We start from the raw sequence: 19,627 nt of genomic DNA, 5'->3' as shown, positions 1-19,627 counted from the left end.
GCAGTATGAATTCAAAATACAACGAATGGCCGGAATGAAGTTACTTACCATTATCCAGAGCTCAGATTGAAAAATCAGTCTGGCCCTTTTGACGTATTTAACACATTTGCTTGAAAATCAAGAGAAAATTATTTTTGAGCTGTGACTCGGGCGAGCAATCTCCAACTATCAACTATACTGCCCACAAATGCAGACCCCTGTGTCAGTTTCTGCTATCCATCATCATCAACCATGTGGCCAGCTGACTGAATATTTGAGCCAGGATCCCAAGGAGCTGGTGGCCTTCGTTTGTCCTTCTTAATTAAAATTACAACGCCCTGGCCACAAGGCAGCTGCTGTCAGAAGGCGAGTTGTGTTCTAAATTGCCAACATGCCAGTTTCACTTATTGTTACGCTGCCTGTTGGCTTCGGATATTGCAAAACACTTTTCGAGTTTAATTGAAAATTATTGTATTTGTATTTGGGGCCAAATGGCCAAATGGGCATGATGCACTGGCCCAGCATCGATTACTAAGCAGTGGGTACAGCAATCGGTCCCCAGACAGTCGATGTTTTATGTTAATCAAATCAAAGGTTTCGAGTGTGGATTTCAAGTAATAGGCTGAAATTGTATTAAGTTATGTTTACCCACTGGCATTGAAAATGCTTCATTGTTGCCCCATTATTGTTTGTTATCCTTGCAGAGCAAGCTATCAGCATTTAGGACTTACATATATAGTCCATCGACTTGCAATGAAGAGCCTAGAATACGAGGAAATTAAGCAAAACTTTTATTAATTAATTTTATAGTGAACTTCGGTCACGGATATGTTTTCATGTCAGACACATCCGAATTACCGTAATGTTCGTCAGAAGGAGGTTGTCTTACAGTTTTAGATGCCTGTTTATTTGGGATCCGTGCATCTCGATTCATTTAATTAACATGATTTCCGCTAGTTTTGTAAGCACTCAGAAGAATGTTATTGTCATGAATAACGCAGAATGCGCAGCTAGTTAAACTTTGATAGGAAATACCAACTGCATTAAAGATTACCACATCAAAAAAATATGCAGGATTCGAGTTCTCTTTGCAAAATCCTGCCGCATTCTCTGTACACCTCGATGAAGCGGGTTTTCCACGCCCCCACAACCTGATTTTACTCTAATGGGAATTACGGACCGCGACTAAATCGTCAAAGGTGAAGCAACAGAGAGTTTGCGGGAAAAATGTAAATGAAACATGTGGATCAGAACCAACTGCGAAAAACCAGATGGAATAGCACCACACTCTTGGGCTTACAAATACATATATGTATACATACACATCTATATGCACGCATACATAAGCAAACACACGTATGCATAAATTTCACGCACAACTGAATTACGATGCGAATGATGACGAGGCTGCCCTGTATGTAATGTAATATGTTCCACGATGGATGCGGAAATCTGCACAAAAGGAGCGTTCAAAAACAACAGAGGAAGTGGGAGGATGGTGGGGGTCAGGGGATAAGAGGGGAGAGGGGAGGGAGCTGACTACACTGCACAAATCGTTTAATCATATATCAAGGTGCTTAAGATAGTTTCCATGAGATTGGCAAATCAGCTTCACGCGTTTACAAACTAACATCGGGTCAAGAAATTTAGTTGAATGCGCTCTAGCATAGACATTACTTAATTTCTACATAGGAGTGATCTAAAAATGAAGCAAGCATTTATGAAGCATATTTTATTCAAAGCAACTACAACTGCTTTTATTTTACGTGTAAAAAGTTAAAAAATAGTTCTCCATTCCTTGCCCCTTTAATTCATTTCCGAACAGTGTACTTTGAGATTCGGTTGGGTTAGACAGTTAAATAGACAGGGCTGACAGGTTGGTTGGGGCGTGCAAAAATTCAGCAACGCCATCATTAATCTTTATTTGCGTCCCCACCTCAGACTGCCAGCCCCCATTCCCCCATCGAGTAGCGGCGTGAATAATTTAGCTACCTAATAATAAATCATTGCAGCCTGTGCATTAGTTGACTGTCTCTTAGCTCTATCTGTGCCCCTCCATCACACCCACGCACCCATACAGACACACACGGCCAGCCGGAAGTGCAGAGTTACATGCTTAAATGCTTATCAAATTTTATGCGTCGTCCCTTTGTGTCTGTGTGTGTTTGTGTCTGTGTGTGTGTGTGTGACTCTCGTCCTGTCAGGGACTCTGCTCCTCCACTAATGAGCATTAATTAATTGGCGAGTTGGCAAGGGGCGGTGCAGGATGTGCCACGCCTACCTTAAAGGTCCGTCTGAGCGGAAAACACTTTTGTGGGCTTTTAGGCACTTTTATTCTTCATTTCGGGAAAAGGATACATATGAATTTTTATGAAACTTTATCTGACGGCTTTAATTGAGCTGAAATAATGAAATCATCTGAAAAGATAAAAATGACATTCAACTGTGGCATGTCATATTTTTTTGTGTTTGATAGACAATTCAATTCGTTTATTCTGCAAGTGCTTTAAATTCATTAAAACATATTGCTCTAATGGCACGGAACTCATAAATCGCACCAATATTTTAATGAAAAGCTTAAGCTTTTGTTAAGTGGTGTGTATACCATAAATAAAAATCATTTTAATGCATATTACGTATACGACACGTGAGCAGGAATTCGAAAGCAACGAACTAGACTTTCAACATTTTTAAGAATTTCATTAAAAGATTTGATGGTTTTTAAATCGTTTTTAACTTATTGCGCATTTTATTCTTTATAAGGAATTCGGGACAATAAAAGAAATTTGCAGAATTTCCATCATAATTTGATTACCTAAGATACAAAAAACTGTGGACCAAGCTGGCAAAAATATTTTGCCAGAGTGAGCTATGTGAATGGGTATTTTAATTAAAACAGGCACACATTCGAATAGATAAAAGGTAACAAATTATTGCTTCAAAATTCTGGCACTATATAAATTCAGGAATCCAAAATGAATGGGTGGGAATGCTATAAAACATGGTCAAGAATTTCGGCAACTATCGCATATGCAACTTAGTTTGCGGTTTTGCGTTGAATGCAATAAAATATTTAAATGCACAATCAATAAACTGTATGTCTACTCCCCAAAGAAATTGGACTCTGCATTTTAATTTGCCTGGAATGGCATCTCTTGCCCCTTTTTTGCGTTGCTTAAAATTATTTTTTAGACAGGGCTCTGCGGTCGAGAGCAGTGTCAATGGAAAAATATTTTCAATTTAAAATGTTTCTCGCATCCCTCCAACAATGTGATATCCCTTGTGTCGGTTTAATTGTTGTCCAGCGCAGGTATGTTTGATCTTTTGTGACCGATGCAAATTGTTGCATAATCGAGAGCACTTCAATTTGGAATATTCTGCAGTATACATCACAAAATGTGAGAAATGTTATGGGGGAGTTTCGCTGGCATGGGCATTTGGCCCTCTAAGGATTTATTGAAATTGTTGGGATGCAAGCTAGGAGAAACAATTTGTAAATTATTCTCAAGTCTGCTGGTACCGAAATCTGTCAAATAATCTTCATTTTCGAATAGTTGGGCCCACCCTTTTAATTCGTATTTATATGACAGCCCCTTTATGCTCCCTGACTTGGAAATTCCCAACAAGTCAAAGACCAGAAAAGAAGTGGAGTATACCTGGGATTTAAATGCTATTTACACAGCTTTCCACCGGCCAATAACCTGCGCTCAAATCTGAGAGAAAAGGATCGCAGTGGCGAGAAAGGAAGCCCCACAGGAGGTGCGGAGTCCCGAAATAGTGTTGACCCTTTTACCATTGTCTGGGCACGTATGAAAGGGCTAAAATGTGACACTCGGGGAATGGGACTGGGAATGGGAATGGGCAGCGTGGACTTAGGTATCTCTCCGCCTAGTTCTCCTCCTCCAGGCCATCCTGTATGCCCATTTCAGAATACTCCCAGCCCAATCCGGCAATTCCGGAGCTGGCTGAGATTCAACTGGAAATTGTGCACACCTGTCGACTGACGAAGATGGCAATAGCACAGTGAGCAGCGAAATACTAGGAGTTTTTGAAAATTAGTTAATTAACTACTTAAGTTAAAGAACGGTTTATACTTTTCAATACAATTGTGCTAATACTTAAAGCACTTGTATTTATTTAGATAAGTGAATTCTAGGTTCCAAGTGTTGAACATAGTTAAATGAAACTTGTATGTTCTACACCAGTGCTTTCTCTTAAAAATATGATTGCTCAGATAAAAATAAATAAACTAAAAACTAAAATAAATACAGTGGAGGATGTATGAAGACAAGCCGCAGCATTTTTACCCCACTTGTAGATGGACTATGGGAATTGCCGGGCGGCTGAGTGGCATATCTGGTGCCACCCCCTCGACAATTCCCGGTTGTGGCTCAGGCAACGTTATTACCTTGACACATGTGTAACGGCTTTGTCTTTTTTCCTTTCTTTGGGCAACCTTTTTTCTTCCTGAATTCAACTGTAACAACAACTGCAAAAGCGGCTTTTGTTTGGCCCGTCGACGAGCAGAGCAACCTTTAACCCCTCACCTGGCACCTGGCGCCTGGCGCCTGGCAGCCCACGCCCTTTGACCCCCTCGATGTTAACACTGCGATGGGCCCAGCAGCGTGTTGCTAATGCATGTTGAGTCGAGCTTAAGACACAATTTCAGTCTGCTGGAGCAGATTTGTGCTCCCCCTTTGATGTGAGCCCAAAAAGGGCGGCCTAGAGCAGCCGAAATCCATTTAGCAATTTCCTCATTTTCAATCAGCTGTGCGGGGAATCCCCGATTGGGGTGCAGGCAATCTCTTTCGGGTCGAGATGATTAAGTATGCTACAGGGTATACCCTGGAGATGGCAAAGGTGTGACAATTTCGCTTGAGAAATTATGAGCTAAAATTCGGTTGTCCTGGATTGCTACTTGTTTTTCAACTTGTACGAGTAGTATTCAAGACTACTATGGGTATTCATCAATATTTTTGAATACACAGATCCGAAGTGTGTGGAAAATACCTTCAGTTACATAATCGGATGAAATTACAACAAAAGGCCTTTCAAATCGAGATCGATTACTTCTACATGGCTAAATATTCGTGTCAATTTGTTTAACATTATTTTTGTCACGTTTCCAGTTCGATAATTGCTCAAATAAATCACATTTGGCTGTCATTAAAGTTTAAGTTGGTAATCCGTTTCGAGCTGTGGCAGAAATGGCAGAAAAGGAAAAAACGAATCTACTTTATAGTTGCCCTTATGGGGAATAGCAAGGGAAAATTGATGAAATTGATTTCCACATTGGCAATTTTCTGAGCGGACTCACGTTTGCACCTGACAACTGCAACCGGCTGACCTCTCAACTCCCGACCTCCCCAAGTAAATGCTCTAGCCAAACATTTTGTCATCCATCTTGGGCCAAGATCCCAAACAGCCACGTCGCTGTCTATTAGTTTCCCCCGATTCCCAACCGCTCCCGCGCCCCATTCTGCTCCCAGCAGGGAAACCCTGCGGGCTCAGACGTCGCCATCAACAGGAGCATCCATTTCCCAGTCTCAATCTTGGCCAACTGCAGCTCCTGGATTTTTCCGCTGCAGCACGTTTAGCCAGTTGTTTTTTGCTCGCTTTTTGCTCTCTTGCAACAAATTGTGTGCTCTGCATTGGGCTCAGGGGTGGAGAAAGGTGGCTATTCACTAACGACACTTTATAAAATATTCAACCCGCCTGCCAGAGTCTGGAGCTGCTAGCTGGATGTACGCTCGCTGTCTTGGCAGCTAAAAGTTTTTAATGAATTTTTTAGCAAGCTAATCGAAGTCAATGTTAGTTGAAAAATGCATTAAATAACGTGGCACGTATGCTCCACGCGTCGTATGCGCAATGTCGCCAGCCGAATGTTGACATATCTGTAACAGAGTAAAGACAGTGTTTTGGTTTTTTATTTCTGCGCGAAGCGAAAAGTCTGAACTGCCACTTTTGACTTTTTAATGCCAGCGCTGGCAGAAGGTCAGGCAGTCGGAAAAGTGGGAGGTGGAAAAGCTAACCAGGCGCATCAGGAGTTTTCTTTTTTACCCGTGCAGAGAAGAGGATATAACATGCTTATCAAATTTGCATTGCAAATTTGGAATTTTCTGCTTGCTGGATGTGTGTGGAAAAAGGGCTAAAATGAAGGTCTCCGTTAAAGGGCAGAGTTGGCCGAATAATAAGATAAATATTTTATTGGAAGTGCTACTCAACTGCAGAGCAATACTTTTATGCTGGGCTTTTATTCCCCGAACTAAATTGATTTCTTTCAGAGAAACCAAGCTTTATGGTGAGTAACCAAATCTAAAATGTTCCAATTATGAGTTATATTTCCAGTACAACCAAGAACGAAACTTAAAGCTCCAGCTGAAAGGGAAAACTCATTTAAAAACTCAGCTGAACTTGTAATTAACTTTCTCTGGCTGGGCTGGGATCTTGTGGCATTACCAAAATATTTATCCAATTAATTTCTACCTTGGTTGCCAAGCAATTTATTGCAACAATTTCATTACGCTGTTCGCATATTTTCACTAGCTTTGTGTTTGCTCTGCCTCATCGCATCTCCCGTGTCTCATTTTCCCTGCTTATCTCAGTCGGATTCCTGGTGCTCTTCTCGAGCATCTGCTATGTGCACCTTGTGCCCCGCGGCTGTTTTTCCAGTTGCAGTTTTCCCCAGCACTTTCCACGCTCTTTGATTGCTCCCTGCCATTTGCACCCTACCCACTCCCCGTCCCTCAAGTAAGCGCCTCAATTATGGACTCAGACAGTAAGATAGACAGCCAGACCGGGAAATGTGAACAAAACGCCACTGACGAAGGACGAGAGCATTTCTGTGCTCTTTCAGGCGTGCTGAGACTCGTGAAAAGCTGGAAAAATGTGCGGAAAGGGAAGACAGTCCCACTCTCCAGGACAGCTCATAAGTAGGGATCTTGGTATCCCGAAGCAAACCTAGCTGTATGACCTGCAATTGAGCTTTGAGTAAATAGTGTGCTTCGCTGCAGTTTGGCGTTTGATTGGTAATCATTGGCAATATTCCTGCGGGGATTGAAGGATTAAAAGAGTGAGTTATAGGTTGCTGTAAAAGAAGCTGCTGATATTTATTTACTACACCTCATTTAATTAGAGGGTGGAACACGGTTTGGAATTAACCATTTTATGCTACAGATGTAGCATTTCAACTTTAAAACATGTAAACAAATACATTTTTTAGATGCCTTTAATGGCACTGTTCACAAATAACAACTTTTGTGTCAGCAGAATGTTGTTTCGCATTTTTCAAAATTATTAGCTAAAATAATGAGCCTCGGATTCTTTGCCGAGAATTTGACTTTCCCACTCCATCCCATTTCAGCCCGTCTCCTCGCTGCCCTCGATTGCCACGACCTTTGACAACCACAGCCAACAATGACCTAATAAATCCGTTTTATGTCTTGGTCCTGGCGCCTCCTTCAATCGGCGACTCCAATCGGTTGGACGGAAATGCCAGCGGCGTCTGTTTGTGGTAACCCCTCGGACGGGGCTTCTTGGCCCTTCTTATTTCCATACACACGGAAAATTACTTAGTGTATTTTTAGGGACAAACTAGGCCGCTATTCGTTGCACACAGCTAACTGGAAATGTGAAAAATCAAACATTTGAATTCATCAATACGTTCGCTTCATTTTTAAGTTGTATTATTCCGCAGTGTACTTCGCCATTTCAATTCATATTCAAATTCAAACTGTAGGCGTGGCTGCCCCATTTATTGTCTGCGCCATTAGCTGCACTAATGATCCATTCAGCGAGGCTCAAATCAGTGTGTAGGGGCAAGTCGCGGCGGAGGGGAAGAGAAAAATGCGAGAAGGAAAAGAGGAAAACCCTAAGGCGGCCATATTTAAATAAGAGCCGGGATGCGGACTCCCTCACACAAACATGCCATGCCCACGCCCATGTAAATCCTTACGCAGACAGACACATCGGCATTGTCAATATGCTTAATGGATTTTCAAATATTTAAACAACCCCGTAACCCAAGACGATGGCGGTTTTCCCCAGGCCTCCAGCCCATTTTCCGGGCATCCCGTTAGTTCTGAATGCATTTGCACACTTTTCCGCACTCAAACTTATAAATCAAATGTTATGGGTCCCGGGCTAATGGAATTACAAATCGCCATTTTCTTCTATTTGCCATGCATAAGCGATAATTGATAATTGATAACTGGGTCAGGAAAAGCTGCATCATGGCGACAAAAGGGAAAATACACGAAAGTGCCATTTGCCAACGCAATTTTGATATTGTAAAAATTTCGATTACAAATATCTGTCTTTAGCCGCAACAAAGTTGAGATCTAAATTGATAAGCCTGCAAAGTTATCTAAAAACTATACCATTAATAGTTTTGAAAGCCATTAAAATGGGGTAAAATTATTTTTAAAAATCGCAAGTCCTCTTTGCCCAAATTTTCCCCTTGCAAAATGCAAAGCACGAACGCAAACACTTGCAGCTCAGTTTATTCATACAAGTTATGTGGTTATGCATTTATTTTATTTCAATTTAAAGTTTTAATGAGTTTTTGCATTGTGCCCTAATGCTCTTGTGAAAAGGGCCAACAACTTGCTGGGATTTATTCCGTGTCGAGTTTATTTATTTACTCTTCCGAGCGATTATTTCAAACAGAGTTTTTCTGCACTTTCTCGCATGTGCAGACTTTGCCGTGTTGTTTCCCAGATTTAGCGAAAATTTTAAATTAATTTGAAAATAAATTCAATTTAAACGCGATTTGTTGGTTGTTGTTCTGGTGGCTTAAACTAATTGCCCCTGCAGTTGGTAAATGATCATGCAATGTGAAATACAATTTTTATGTTTGGCCTTCGTAACCGAAATTCACAAATTGCATATTAAATATTTTTCGGGAGCTATTTCAATTGAATTGATGGCGGGTCAGCATACAGAACACAGAATACAGCTGTCCAAAAAAGATGAATTCCACAAAAGCTCCGGGGCTAATCTATACAAAATTATTTAATTCATAAAAGCCATTGATACAAAATTAATAACAATCGAAGGATTTTTCTGCTCGTGTCAAACTGTCAGGAATTCCGTATTGTTGAGCCAACACATACAAATAATAACCAATAAAAGAGAACTACTGAAATCCTGCTGACATTAATGAGTAAACGTGAAAAGTTTCCGTAGAAATTGAGCGACCGAAAAATGCCAGCCTGTCATTGTTAAACATTGGCCACCCAAAGCATTGTTAGCTGCCCGGCTTTGTGCGAATGTCCTTCTTCCAGGACACACAGGCCGCAGGCCAAAATGTGTCAAAGTGAATGCACGAATCGAGGCATTGCGCATACTTTCGAGTATTTGCACACACAATTATTAAAACTTCTGTTTGCCGTGGGAGAATTAAGCTTGGCAAGAAAATTTGGAATATTTGTTTCCTTTGATTATTTACCGGAAATAAACCGAAAACCCCCAATTAAAAATGCAATTAAATGCGACTGAACAGCATGGAGTGGATCGAGTATCGTTGCCATAAACCGGAGGGAAAAACATATTTCAATTGAATTCATTGTAATTATATATATTTTATAACTGCACAATGATTGCCGGTGCTCGGGTTTCATGCAGATAGGCCACATAAATATCAATAAATATGTGCTTATATACATCAGTAAATATTGCCCGACAAATTATTTATTTCCGGTTGCCTTACCAAGTAATTAATCACCAAATAATTTCACAGTTTTAATTTACTACACCCACACAGACAGACAAGTGCATAAAACTAATTTGTGCCAATGCACCCCTAATTAAGATTTAATGCCCTACTAGCACTCAAAATCGAATCCTGCCACGCCCCTTCGCCCTTTTCTGTGTGCCATTTTGTGTGCGTAATTAAGCGACAATAAGCATTTAATACACATTTCTCGTACGCACACAATTGCAATTAGTTCCGTCGCGAGCGTGTGTGTGTGTGCTCGCCTTCGCCCTTAAAGCCACGCCCATTAAGTACACATCCACCCACACACACACACACACACCCACACAAACAGGCAGCAAACAACAAATTGTTGGCTAATTTGAGAGGCACCGAAATGCCGCCTCCTCCAATTGACATGGCTATATGGTTGTTATATAAATATATTCATGCATCTGTGTGGGTGAGTATATATATTTATCGGCATGCCGATATGTCGGGTATATGTGGCTGCAATTAAAAATTATCTGCTAACCGGCATCGGGCATAAAGTACACTGCAAATTGTCCTGCAAATTAAGGATTTAAATGGAGCGGGACGTACACGGCTGTGACAAAACTCCTCGAAATACCTCGAATGCCAACTTTAATCAGTTCCTTTAACTTCGGATAAGAAATTAGACGACCAACTTTTAATGTCGGATATTATATAATTGTTCCGTGTCCTTTTTTTATTACAACGAGGTATATTTAGTAGGCTAATGATTGAAAATGTTCCACAATATTCTTGTTGTTTTTTCTCACTAAAATCAAAGCTGTAAGCCAAACGTACAGACATATCTGAAAATCTATAGCGCGATAAGGAGTCATTTGGGGTAATTCTTGCTCCATTGAAATGTTTAATTACAGCTCCCTAACTTAACGGCCAACAGTGTAATAAATTTTACCCACATAATTTGTGCCTTTCCTTGCGGCTAATAGTGCGGGGGCTGGGCTGCTTGCATCAGATTAGTAATTATGTAAGCCCACAGACACACACGACCACGGATTCGCCCAATGAATCCCCATAAATCCGCGCATAAATACAAATTACTCTGCCAGCCAGCAATAAGAGTATCAGTTTACTTAGGGCGGTAGCGGGTTAGGGGTCAACTGGCACTCAAAGGTTAAATCAAAGCCCATGCATAATGAAATCGGTTCCAGATGTCCTCTGCCCCGGTGGTCATTACTTATGTTTTATGACATGCGACTTAGGTTTTATGCCCCCGGCATTTCGCTCTTGAGAAAATCCTGCATTAAGTATACTACAATAGGGAGAGCAGCATCTAAGCAGCTTCCCAGCACTAATCAGTAACTAACCAGTGCACACCTCTGAGAAATCCACTCACGTGAATCCTTGTGCTTTCCAGACAATCATCCGCGAAATGAATCGACTGGGAATGATGGTCGACCTGTCCCACGTCTCCAAGGGAACGATGAGGGACGCCCTGGAGGTGAGCGAGGCACCTGTGATATTCTCGCACTCCTCCGCCTACGAGCTCTGCAACACGAGCCGGAATGTCCAGGACGACATCCTGCGGGCGCTGGCCAAGAACGGGGGCCTGGTCATGGTCAACTTCTACTCGAAGTTCCTCTCCTGCAGCGACAACTCGACCGTGCACGACGCAGTCGGTAAGTGCTCCCTTTTCGAAGGATTCTCTTATAATTTCGTTGTGTATTTCAGTAAGTAATTATATATTTTTAATGTTTTAAGATTGGTTTTCCAGAAGACACTTATAATTATCTAGTTAATATATATGAATTAAGTAACAATTCATTAGTTTCACTTTTATTTTGGCAATTGAAGGTTCAATCTCAAACCCCTTATTCATCATAAGCACCTTTTAGATGCTTTTAATGTCAGTGAAAAAATCAAAGTGGGTTGTATTGTTACTTATCGCATACCTTGTGAAATGCCTTCAAGGGAATTCTGCCCAATCCGAAATCAATAAAAGCCAGTGACTTGGTCGCGGTTGCTCTTTGTGGTGCTGGATCCTGATTGCCAGGCTATTGTTTCAGTTAGTTCATTATTACCTTCTCTCTTCTGTTCACTCCCTTTATCGTCCTCCTATTCTGATTTTTGTGGCATTGCTTTTGACGAGCCATCAAAATGGGTCTCGTAATCACTTCCTTGACTCGATGTCTTCTTTTGAACCCCCGCCGATTTCCACCCTCTTTTTTTGGCTACGCTGGGAGAAATACAAGAAAAGTATTTCATATTTATACGAAGAATAGATTATGTTGCTTTACCATTATAAATTGACTAATCCATTGGAAATTAACTACTATATATTTCTATAAACTATATATTACGATTTTCTAAATAAACTTGTTTTCCAAGTGTTTGTACTGCAATAAAACCCGCTAATGCCTACTTCTTCACTCTCTTTTCATTCCTTTTTTTCGGCTGACTGGCTCACATTTCAAATTCGCGAACATTTTAATAACGCTGACTTATGACGGCAAATACCACAACAATGGCGTCCAACCTGCAACAATGGCCCTTAATGAACTTGACGACGAATGGCAACCCTGCCACCGGATATCCTTCCGCTGACCAACACACTTTCAACACACACAGCGCATATTAATCACATTAAGCGAGTCGCAGGCATCGATCACGTCGGACTGGGCGCGGGCTACGATGGCATTAATTAGTAAGTAAAAGTCATTTATTTCACTTAAATTCGCATTCCTTTCCTTTCCTCCGCACCTTACTTCCATAGTCAATATATACACATAAAGCCCGGTTTCCTCCAGGTGGTTTTCCCCTTTTTGCCTGCCAATCTACCTCTTGTTTTTTAAGTTATTAATTGATTATATTTAAGGCCGAGGACTTAAAATTGGCATATTGCCTGGGTACGATGGGTGCGGATAGATCGTTATTATTTTACCGCTCATTACGGGCACCTTTTCACCATTTCCTTTTTGTTCGCGAATGACTTGTGTCATTTGTTTACCGGATTTTTAAATTAAGTTTATAAACTCTCATCCCGATTATCAGCCATCGCATCTGTGCTGGGATATTATGGTAGTCATTAAAGTATTGAATAGGTGTCACTACTTTGAAGGTAACTAAACGAGTTACGAGTATATAGAGTATTGAACGATGGGCCTTAGGAATTGGGATACCAGTGCAATGGGTGTTGTAGAAATGGGTGAATGAAGCAACATTTTCTGGCATCAACAAGGATAAGCTCCGAAAAATCATGCAACAAAATGCTTAAATGCCTAAAAATCCAGCTAAATTCCATTCGCGGGAATCAGATATTTACATGAGCACCCCACCTAAAGCTGTCATTAAATCACTAGCCAATCAGAATTTGTCCAAAAAGTATTTAAATCCTGTCCCCATTAGCAGGAGCGAAATGTTCATTACCTCCATGAGCCGCCCACTGGCAGAATGTCCTTTTTCCCCGAACTCTGCGTCATCGCCATCGCCATCATCAACCTCATTCATCTTCATTATCGTTGTAATTATTCCCGTGATGCTGTGGAGAATGCATTTGCATAGATTTCCATTTCATTGCATCGTGGACACAATGCGAAAACAAACAAAATGTTGAGGACAACATTTTGATAAACCTACCTGTTCGTCCAGTCTCATCTCCACGGGCTGTTTTTGAAATAAATATTTTGAGTGCATAGCCAAAAATGAGCATATGAGCAGGATTCCCATGCAAAAATAACAACAAGGACGACATAAAAATGTCAATGTAAATCAATTTCCACCGAAATGAACTTCATTTTGTTTTGGTCTTTCGGGGCAACGCGACCACATAAATGTTGTTGAGGTATTTCGGGGCCCAATAAAAGCAAGAAAACTGAACTGGGTCTATATGAATATTTATGGGGCAATTGCCGGGGACCAAAACACGAAACAAACATGAGCATGACACAATAAATAATCTAAAATTCTATGCAATTACCAAATGTCATATGGCCTTGTTTCCGGTTCGTGTCAAACCACATGGCTGATATGCTGGGATGATATTCAGGAAATAACGCGAGTTTCCACTTTAAAGGTTCACTGGGTGTCCCCTATCCCCTATCCCCTATCCCACCTTCCCATTCCATTTTTTTGAGGTTTATTTATTCAATTAAATTGCCATTACTTGTGCTGATAATTTCATCGAAATATTGCAATTGAATGTTGAGTTTTGGCCATCAAAAGCCACAAATAAGTGTTATTAATTTGGCAACACAATCGCACGCACTCAAAAACAATTCGGCCCACATTCGCATGGAAAAGTTGAAAATAGCAAAAGCCAATCTGCGAGAAAAGGACATAAATTGTTTCGCTCGCCGCAATGGTTTTGGCTAATTTTTGGAAAACTCTTAAATTGTTTTTAATCGGCTCGGCAGGGTGTCGCAAGTGTGGGTGGTTTTAATGATAAGAATTCCAATAAATTATTTTTAAGTGCTTAAATGCAGTGACATAGTTCATAATTCACGTAATTAAATATTATTTATTTAAAAATAAATAAATTTGATTTATGGTACATCACCCTGTATATCAGGGTATAGCCTATCCTTACCGGCCTCACGACCCATATTTTTCTGTTTGTGTCATTGAAACCGTGTTTGGCCTAAACGCCTGCATAGAGAACTAAATATTTATTTATTTGTACAAATGTCTGTTCATAAAATATGATTACCGAGCACTTGAGTGTTAGGCCTGCAAAATGTATATTTATTATTTATTTTCCTTTGTGTGACATTCATTATTTATTTGTTTTCCTGTGCTGCTTGACCCAATGCGACTTTATTACGCCCAGACTGTCCTGCACAGAAATTGTTTGTCCGTGGGCTTTGCCTCTGGACAGCTAACTCAATTTATTTTGTACGTAGTGCACGAAGATTAAATTTAATTGTGCCTAGACATTTTTTGAAGTATGTGTTGTGCAGGGGGAAGCATTATTGCAATAGTTTATAACCCATGTTCCGACGACAAAGCTAATGTATTGAGATACCTAAATCTGATTTCAGTACCCCCAAAGGACTGGAGGATGTGTCTTCATATCCGACTCTATTTGCTGAACTTCTTGGCGGCGGCTGGACAATTGATGAGCTCACCAAGCTGGCTGGCGGCAATTTCCTCAGGGTTATGCAGCAGGTGGAAAAGCTGAGGGATGACAAAAAGGCGGCGGGCGTGAAACCCTTCGAGGATCATCCAAACTTCCGCACGGACGACCCCTACAATTGCACGTCCAGCTAATTGAGCACCGGACCCAAGCACACTGAGGTTGTACCAGAAATGCCGGGGAAGTCCCCAAAATCGTAGGGAAAAGCGAGTGAACTCCTGCTTCAGATGTATAGTGCATAAACCTATGTAGCAAATTTAAAGAATATAAATTTAACTAACGATATACATAGATACTTACGACTCGTATAAGGTTTAAGTATATATTTTTAAGGTACATAAACATGTAAATGCCTGATTATTTGGCTAGGGAAACAACTTCCTCTTTCGCCGTGGTATTCGAATCGAATTTCTTTTCATTTTGTGACAATCTACAGACTGCCAAGCAAAAGCACACCTACTTATTAATTGCACCAGAGGCCCACACAAAATTGATGTAAAACCAAGTTATTTTCTACCTCGAATCCATATAGAACCCGGACTTTGTTAGCTCATCTCCAACTGGACCAACAGCACTCCACTTCTTTCCTGTGAAGCTTCAATTATTCCACTAATTTACATGAAAACTACATATCAAGCATGTTTTAAACTAAGATATTTAATTGAAAGTATTTGATTTAGCATTTGATCCAATGCGAATACTTATACTTATGAGTGGGAAAGCATACACTTATAAATAATGAGTAAAATAATTGAATACCTTAGGTTCAGCGGGGCGGACGTAATGAAATGTTTAGTTAAATTTTTAAGCAGTTTGGGGGCGTCAAAACTGAAAGAATAAATAGCGTAATAAATACTAAATTAGTTCGTAAGCAAAGTGTAGGCGTGGCACTGCCTGCTGCACGAACATTGTACATACTCGTAGATTCCGAGGAGAATAAGTATAGGAACAATTTATAATGATATAGAAGATTTCCAACATATAGTGCATACATACTACATTCGTTTTCACCTACCACACAGATACATAGATCTCTCAGTCAGTCTCTCTGTACCTTCTAAACAAAAAGAAAACAAAAGATGAAATATAGAAAAATGCGAAAACGTAGCCTAAGTAAACAAATTATACATGCTATACATACAACATATTTCAAGCAAAAACCGAAAAAAACATACCCAAGACAAAATCAATAATTGTACATTTTCCAAACCGAAACCGAATAATAAATTGTAAACACCTTTATAACGATTAGCATGAGAATCTACGGTTACGTTTTGTACGACTTTGTATGTGTATATAGCATTTTTACCTGTACGCTGATTTGTATGGTCATTATATAGTTTTCTAGCAAACGATTCGAGCGTATTATTGTACTGGGTCTGATGAGCAGATTTGTTGGTAATCGCTTAGCTATAAGTCTGGCCTGGAAGGTCGAAAATAAATATCTTGTAAAGTTTATACATATACGAATATGCTTAGACCTAGAAATAAAACCGAACTAGCATAGAAAGACATGCATATATACACTACAACTCGATTCTCCAAATGTCTTTACACTTATTTGATCTCTTCCTCAGTTTGAAATTAAACAGAAACAAACACACAATCTCAGACACGCATATTTAAACCAAATTGTAGTTAAAAACTTGAAAATGGTAAAATGATTAGCGAATAAATCTCTAAAGGCAAACCAACTGCAGTAAATATAAAAACAATTAAAGAAAAGTCTTGTTTTATTGCTGGAACTGGGCATGTTAACCTAACAATGCAAACAATATTTTGAATTTTCGCGCCCAACTGCGTTGGTATTTAATTCGATTTTTGGTATTCGCTGATATCAAATCGCGTGGATAATTTTCAGTGTCTTATTTATCACACAGCGGGGAAGTTTACTAATTAGGGTGATTTAGCTTTACAATTCACGGATGTTCTTTTGCAGATTCCTATTTAAATTAATATAGGTATTTCGTGAGATGAAACATTTTATCAAAAATACTATAACTATCGCCTGAGAACAGACCTGTGTACGGTCACATTGATGTAACACCGAGACCACTTGTGCTTTTGTGGCGATGGTCACACTCAAAAATCGCAACAAAATAACATTTTGGAATTTTTTTACAAGGAACTCAAAAAGGAACAGCCAGTGCATGATTGAGGATTTGAGCGCCTCAGAGACCCACTGCCAGATCGAATGGCGTCCGAGCAGCGGGATGGGGATGTCCTTCTCCAGCTGCATCCCGAGGAAGTCGGGCAAAGTGTCGCACAGCTGCCCGAGCGAATCGAGCGCTGTTCTGGACTAGATTACAACGATTTTTTCTGGCGCTACATGCACAAGAATATTCCGGTCGTAATAGCGGACGTGTCCAACGACTGGGAGTGCCAGAACTGGACTGTAGTCCAGGAGTCGCGGGATCTCAACTCCAATCCGAGCGCATCTTCCATCAACTTTGACTACCTCAAAACCAAGATCAGCGATTGCCCGGTTCCAGTTGCCGATTGCAATTCGTCGTACTTCAACAGTCACACCAAGCTGGAGCTCAACTTTCACGACTACCTGGCGAAGTGGAGGAGTGGCATCGAAAACCAATCATCCGATCGTCCAGCGTGGACGTCGGCGGAAGAGAATAGCAATGTGGTTGCCGCGAGCAGGGACAATCTCTACCTCAAGGACTGGCATCTGGCTGCCCAAATGCCGGGCTATAACTTCTACAAGGTGCCTAAATACTTTGCCTCCGACTGGCTAAACGAACAACTGATTCAGCAGGGGAAGGACGACTACCGATTCGTCTATATGGGGCCCAAGAACTCATGGTCTGTTTTGATGATGTCTGACCTGTCTTTCTCATACTAAATCACTTTCCATTTTAGGACCTCCTATCATGCGGATGTGTTTGGCTCCTTCAGTTGGTCAACCAATATTGTGGGCCTCAAGAAATGGCTGATAATGCCTCCGGGAGAAGAACTGAAACTAAACGATCGCTTGGGAAATCCGCCCTTCAGTATAGACGAGAAAATGCTGGATGAGCACCACGTCCGATATTACACCATTAATCAGCGGGCCAATGAAGCTGTGTTCGTGCCCAGTGGATGGTTTCATCAGGTGTGGAATCTCACGGACACCATATCCGTCAATCACAACTGGTTCAATGCCTGCAATATATCCTTGGTCTGGCAGAACCTTAAGAACAACCTGAAGGCCGTTTGCAACGAGATCTCCGACTGCCAGCAAATGGATAACTTTGAGGCCCACTGCCAGACAATGCTGAGGGCCAGCTTTGGTATCAACTACCTCGATTTTATAGAACTCCTGGAGTTTATAGCCGCTCGCCGATTGGCAGAGGGAACCGTAGCCACCAAATTTTTACTATTCGATAGCTACACAATGAATGATTATCATGTGCAATACGATCTCGAGTGCTTAAGGAAGATCACCCGCACTCTGACAGAGGATCCGACTATCCAGTGTAGTCCGCTTCAATTAGAAGATCGCTGCCAGGGACTGCTCGGCCGATTAGAGTTTTAGAATAAGCATAGCAAAATGCCGCGGCATATTTTTGTACCAAACTTGTATTCATATACAACCGAAAGTCGTAATATTTTAATACAGACATTTAGACACCAACTACTCGCCCTCGGGCCAGGTGAACTCGCCGCTGGTGGGTTCCGTCCTTAGCCAATAGCACTGGTCGATGACCTGGAAGCCAAGTTTGCTAAACATTTCGGACGAGGGCTTATTACAGGGGTTTACGAGGGCCATTACATCGTGGCCCTGGGCGGCTATGCGGTATGCCATTTCCCTCGTCACGACACTGCCAAATCCCCGACGCTTGTGAGAATCTTTCACTTGCAGGGTGCCCAAGAAGCCGCCTTGTGACCTGCAGATTTTTACATTAGGTAGTGGGTCTTTATAGAAATATATATGTCTACCTGATGCACCAGGCAACTAGTTCCTGGGTATCTTCCTGGTACAATCCCGCACTGATGCACAAGCGAATCTGTCTTTCTATGAAGAACAAAGATCCCACATGATGATTGGGCCACTCTTCGTTAATCAAAGGGGCGTCTGCCACGCTCAGCGACTTTAAAACAAATCCAACTGGGGGTCTACGATGGAGATAAAGATGAAGATCTTAAGCAACTCATTCTGTTAAACAGAGTATTATTTCTTACTCAACTTTCAGCTTGAGAGCGTCCTCAGCTTTCATATAAAACAAATTCGTGCAATCCCTGAATACGAGGTCCAACTTTTTAGACTCTACCACACTGTCCAGGGCATCCATATGTCTGGAGGGTACTGAACTACATTTCAGACCCGTCGACCAGTCCAATAAATCCAAAGCTGTTCTAGCAAGACCGCTTGAGTTGTTCAAGCAACCTACGAAAAGTTGATAGCGATCCTAATTTTTACTCGGGTAAGAAACAGTGAATACAATCATAAACTTATACACTCACCACTATGACAAAGAGACCTTCATCTCTGGCCTGTTTTGTATCCAATGTGTACATATCAATATTCCGCATGTGGGGTTGTTTTTTCAGAAATTCCACAAAATTGTCAAGGCAGTAGTATTCCTGGCAATATTTCGGCCAGTTTTGCTTGTAGAGCTGCTGGAATTCCTGGATATCTTTCAATCCAATAACTTCTAAGCGAGTACCCATATCTGTCGAGCGGAGCAATCTTCTCCGCCAAGCAAGCGAGATTAAATGGCTTATTTGGTTGTTGATTGGTGACTAAATCAAGCAGCTTGAGTATTTCTCTTTGAGTACACACGTGTATATCTCTTAAAATCGTTATATTCTCTTAGCTCTCTTCTTTTTATGCGGAAACC

At 41.0% G+C, this 19,627-nt stretch overlaps 3 protein-coding genes across 3 annotated transcripts in view; 2 read left to right on the top strand and 1 right to left on the bottom strand.

Moving 5' to 3' along the window:
* The window catches only part of LOC6549143, a 50,076-nt gene extending 34,999 nt beyond the window's left edge, over window positions 1-15,077 (top strand). Inside the window, exons 9-11 of the mRNA XM_026980850.1 lie at window positions 11,082-11,343; window positions 12,293-12,368; window positions 14,701-15,077. Of these exons, the coding sequence (XP_026836651.1) occupies window positions 11,082-11,343; window positions 12,293-12,368; window positions 14,701-14,929 (567 nt within the window). The 3' untranslated portion in view covers window positions 14,930-15,077. The remainder of the gene's footprint in view (window positions 1-11,081; window positions 11,344-12,292; window positions 12,369-14,700) is intronic.
* A 1,542-nt stretch (window positions 15,078-16,619) lies between these two features.
* LOC6549144 (jmjC domain-containing protein 4 homolog) lies at window positions 16,620-18,420 on the top strand. Its single transcript, XM_001974361.3, has 2 exons — window positions 16,620-17,609; window positions 17,667-18,420. The coding sequence occupies exons 1-2, from the start codon at window positions 16,990-16,992 to the stop codon at window positions 18,319-18,321; spliced, it is 1,275 nt and encodes a 424-aa protein (XP_001974397.1). The 5' UTR covers window positions 16,620-16,989; the 3' UTR covers window positions 18,322-18,420.
* Window positions 18,366-19,587, bottom strand: LOC6549145. The gene is made up of 4 exons (XM_001974362.3): window positions 19,251-19,587; window positions 18,969-19,195; window positions 18,726-18,902; window positions 18,366-18,673 (listed from the first exon to the last, which is right to left on the bottom strand). Exons 1-4 carry the CDS (start codon window positions 19,455-19,457, stop codon window positions 18,421-18,423), a joined length of 864 nt encoding a protein of 287 aa, XP_001974398.1. The 5' UTR covers window positions 19,458-19,587; the 3' UTR covers window positions 18,366-18,420.
* Window positions 19,588-19,627: the final 40 nt, after the last annotated feature.

Source organism: Drosophila erecta, unplaced genomic scaffold, assembly GCF_003286155.1.
Source record: "Drosophila erecta strain 14021-0224.00,06,07 unplaced genomic scaffold, DereRS2 tig00000092-arrow-pilon, whole genome shotgun sequence".
Taxonomy (NCBI): domain Eukaryota; kingdom Metazoa; phylum Arthropoda; class Insecta; order Diptera; family Drosophilidae; genus Drosophila; species Drosophila erecta.
This window is presented reverse-complemented; position numbering and strand designations above follow the sequence as displayed.

Excerpts from the sequence above, each read along its gene's own strand:
- LOC6549144 (XM_001974361.3), top strand. The coding sequence starts at position 16,990 with ATGGCGTCCGAGCAGCGGGATGGGGATGTCCTTCTCCAGCTGCATCCC. Across the intron at positions 17,610-17,666 it reads ATGGGGCCCAAGAACTCATG|GACCTCCTATCATGCGGATG; the intron begins GTCTGTTTTGAT and ends TTTCCATTTTAG.
- LOC6549145 (XM_001974362.3), bottom strand. The coding sequence starts at position 19,457 with ATGGGTACTCGCTTAGAAGTTATTGGATTGAAAGATATCCAGGAATTC. Across the intron at positions 19,196-19,250 it reads AAGGTCTCTTTGTCATAGTG|GATCGCTATCAACTTTTCGT; the intron begins GTGAGTGTATAA and ends AGTAAAAATTAG. Across the intron at positions 18,674-18,725 it reads CTAGTTGCCTGGTGCATCAG|GTCACAAGGCGGCTTCTTGG; the intron begins GTAGACATATAT and ends AAAAATCTGCAG.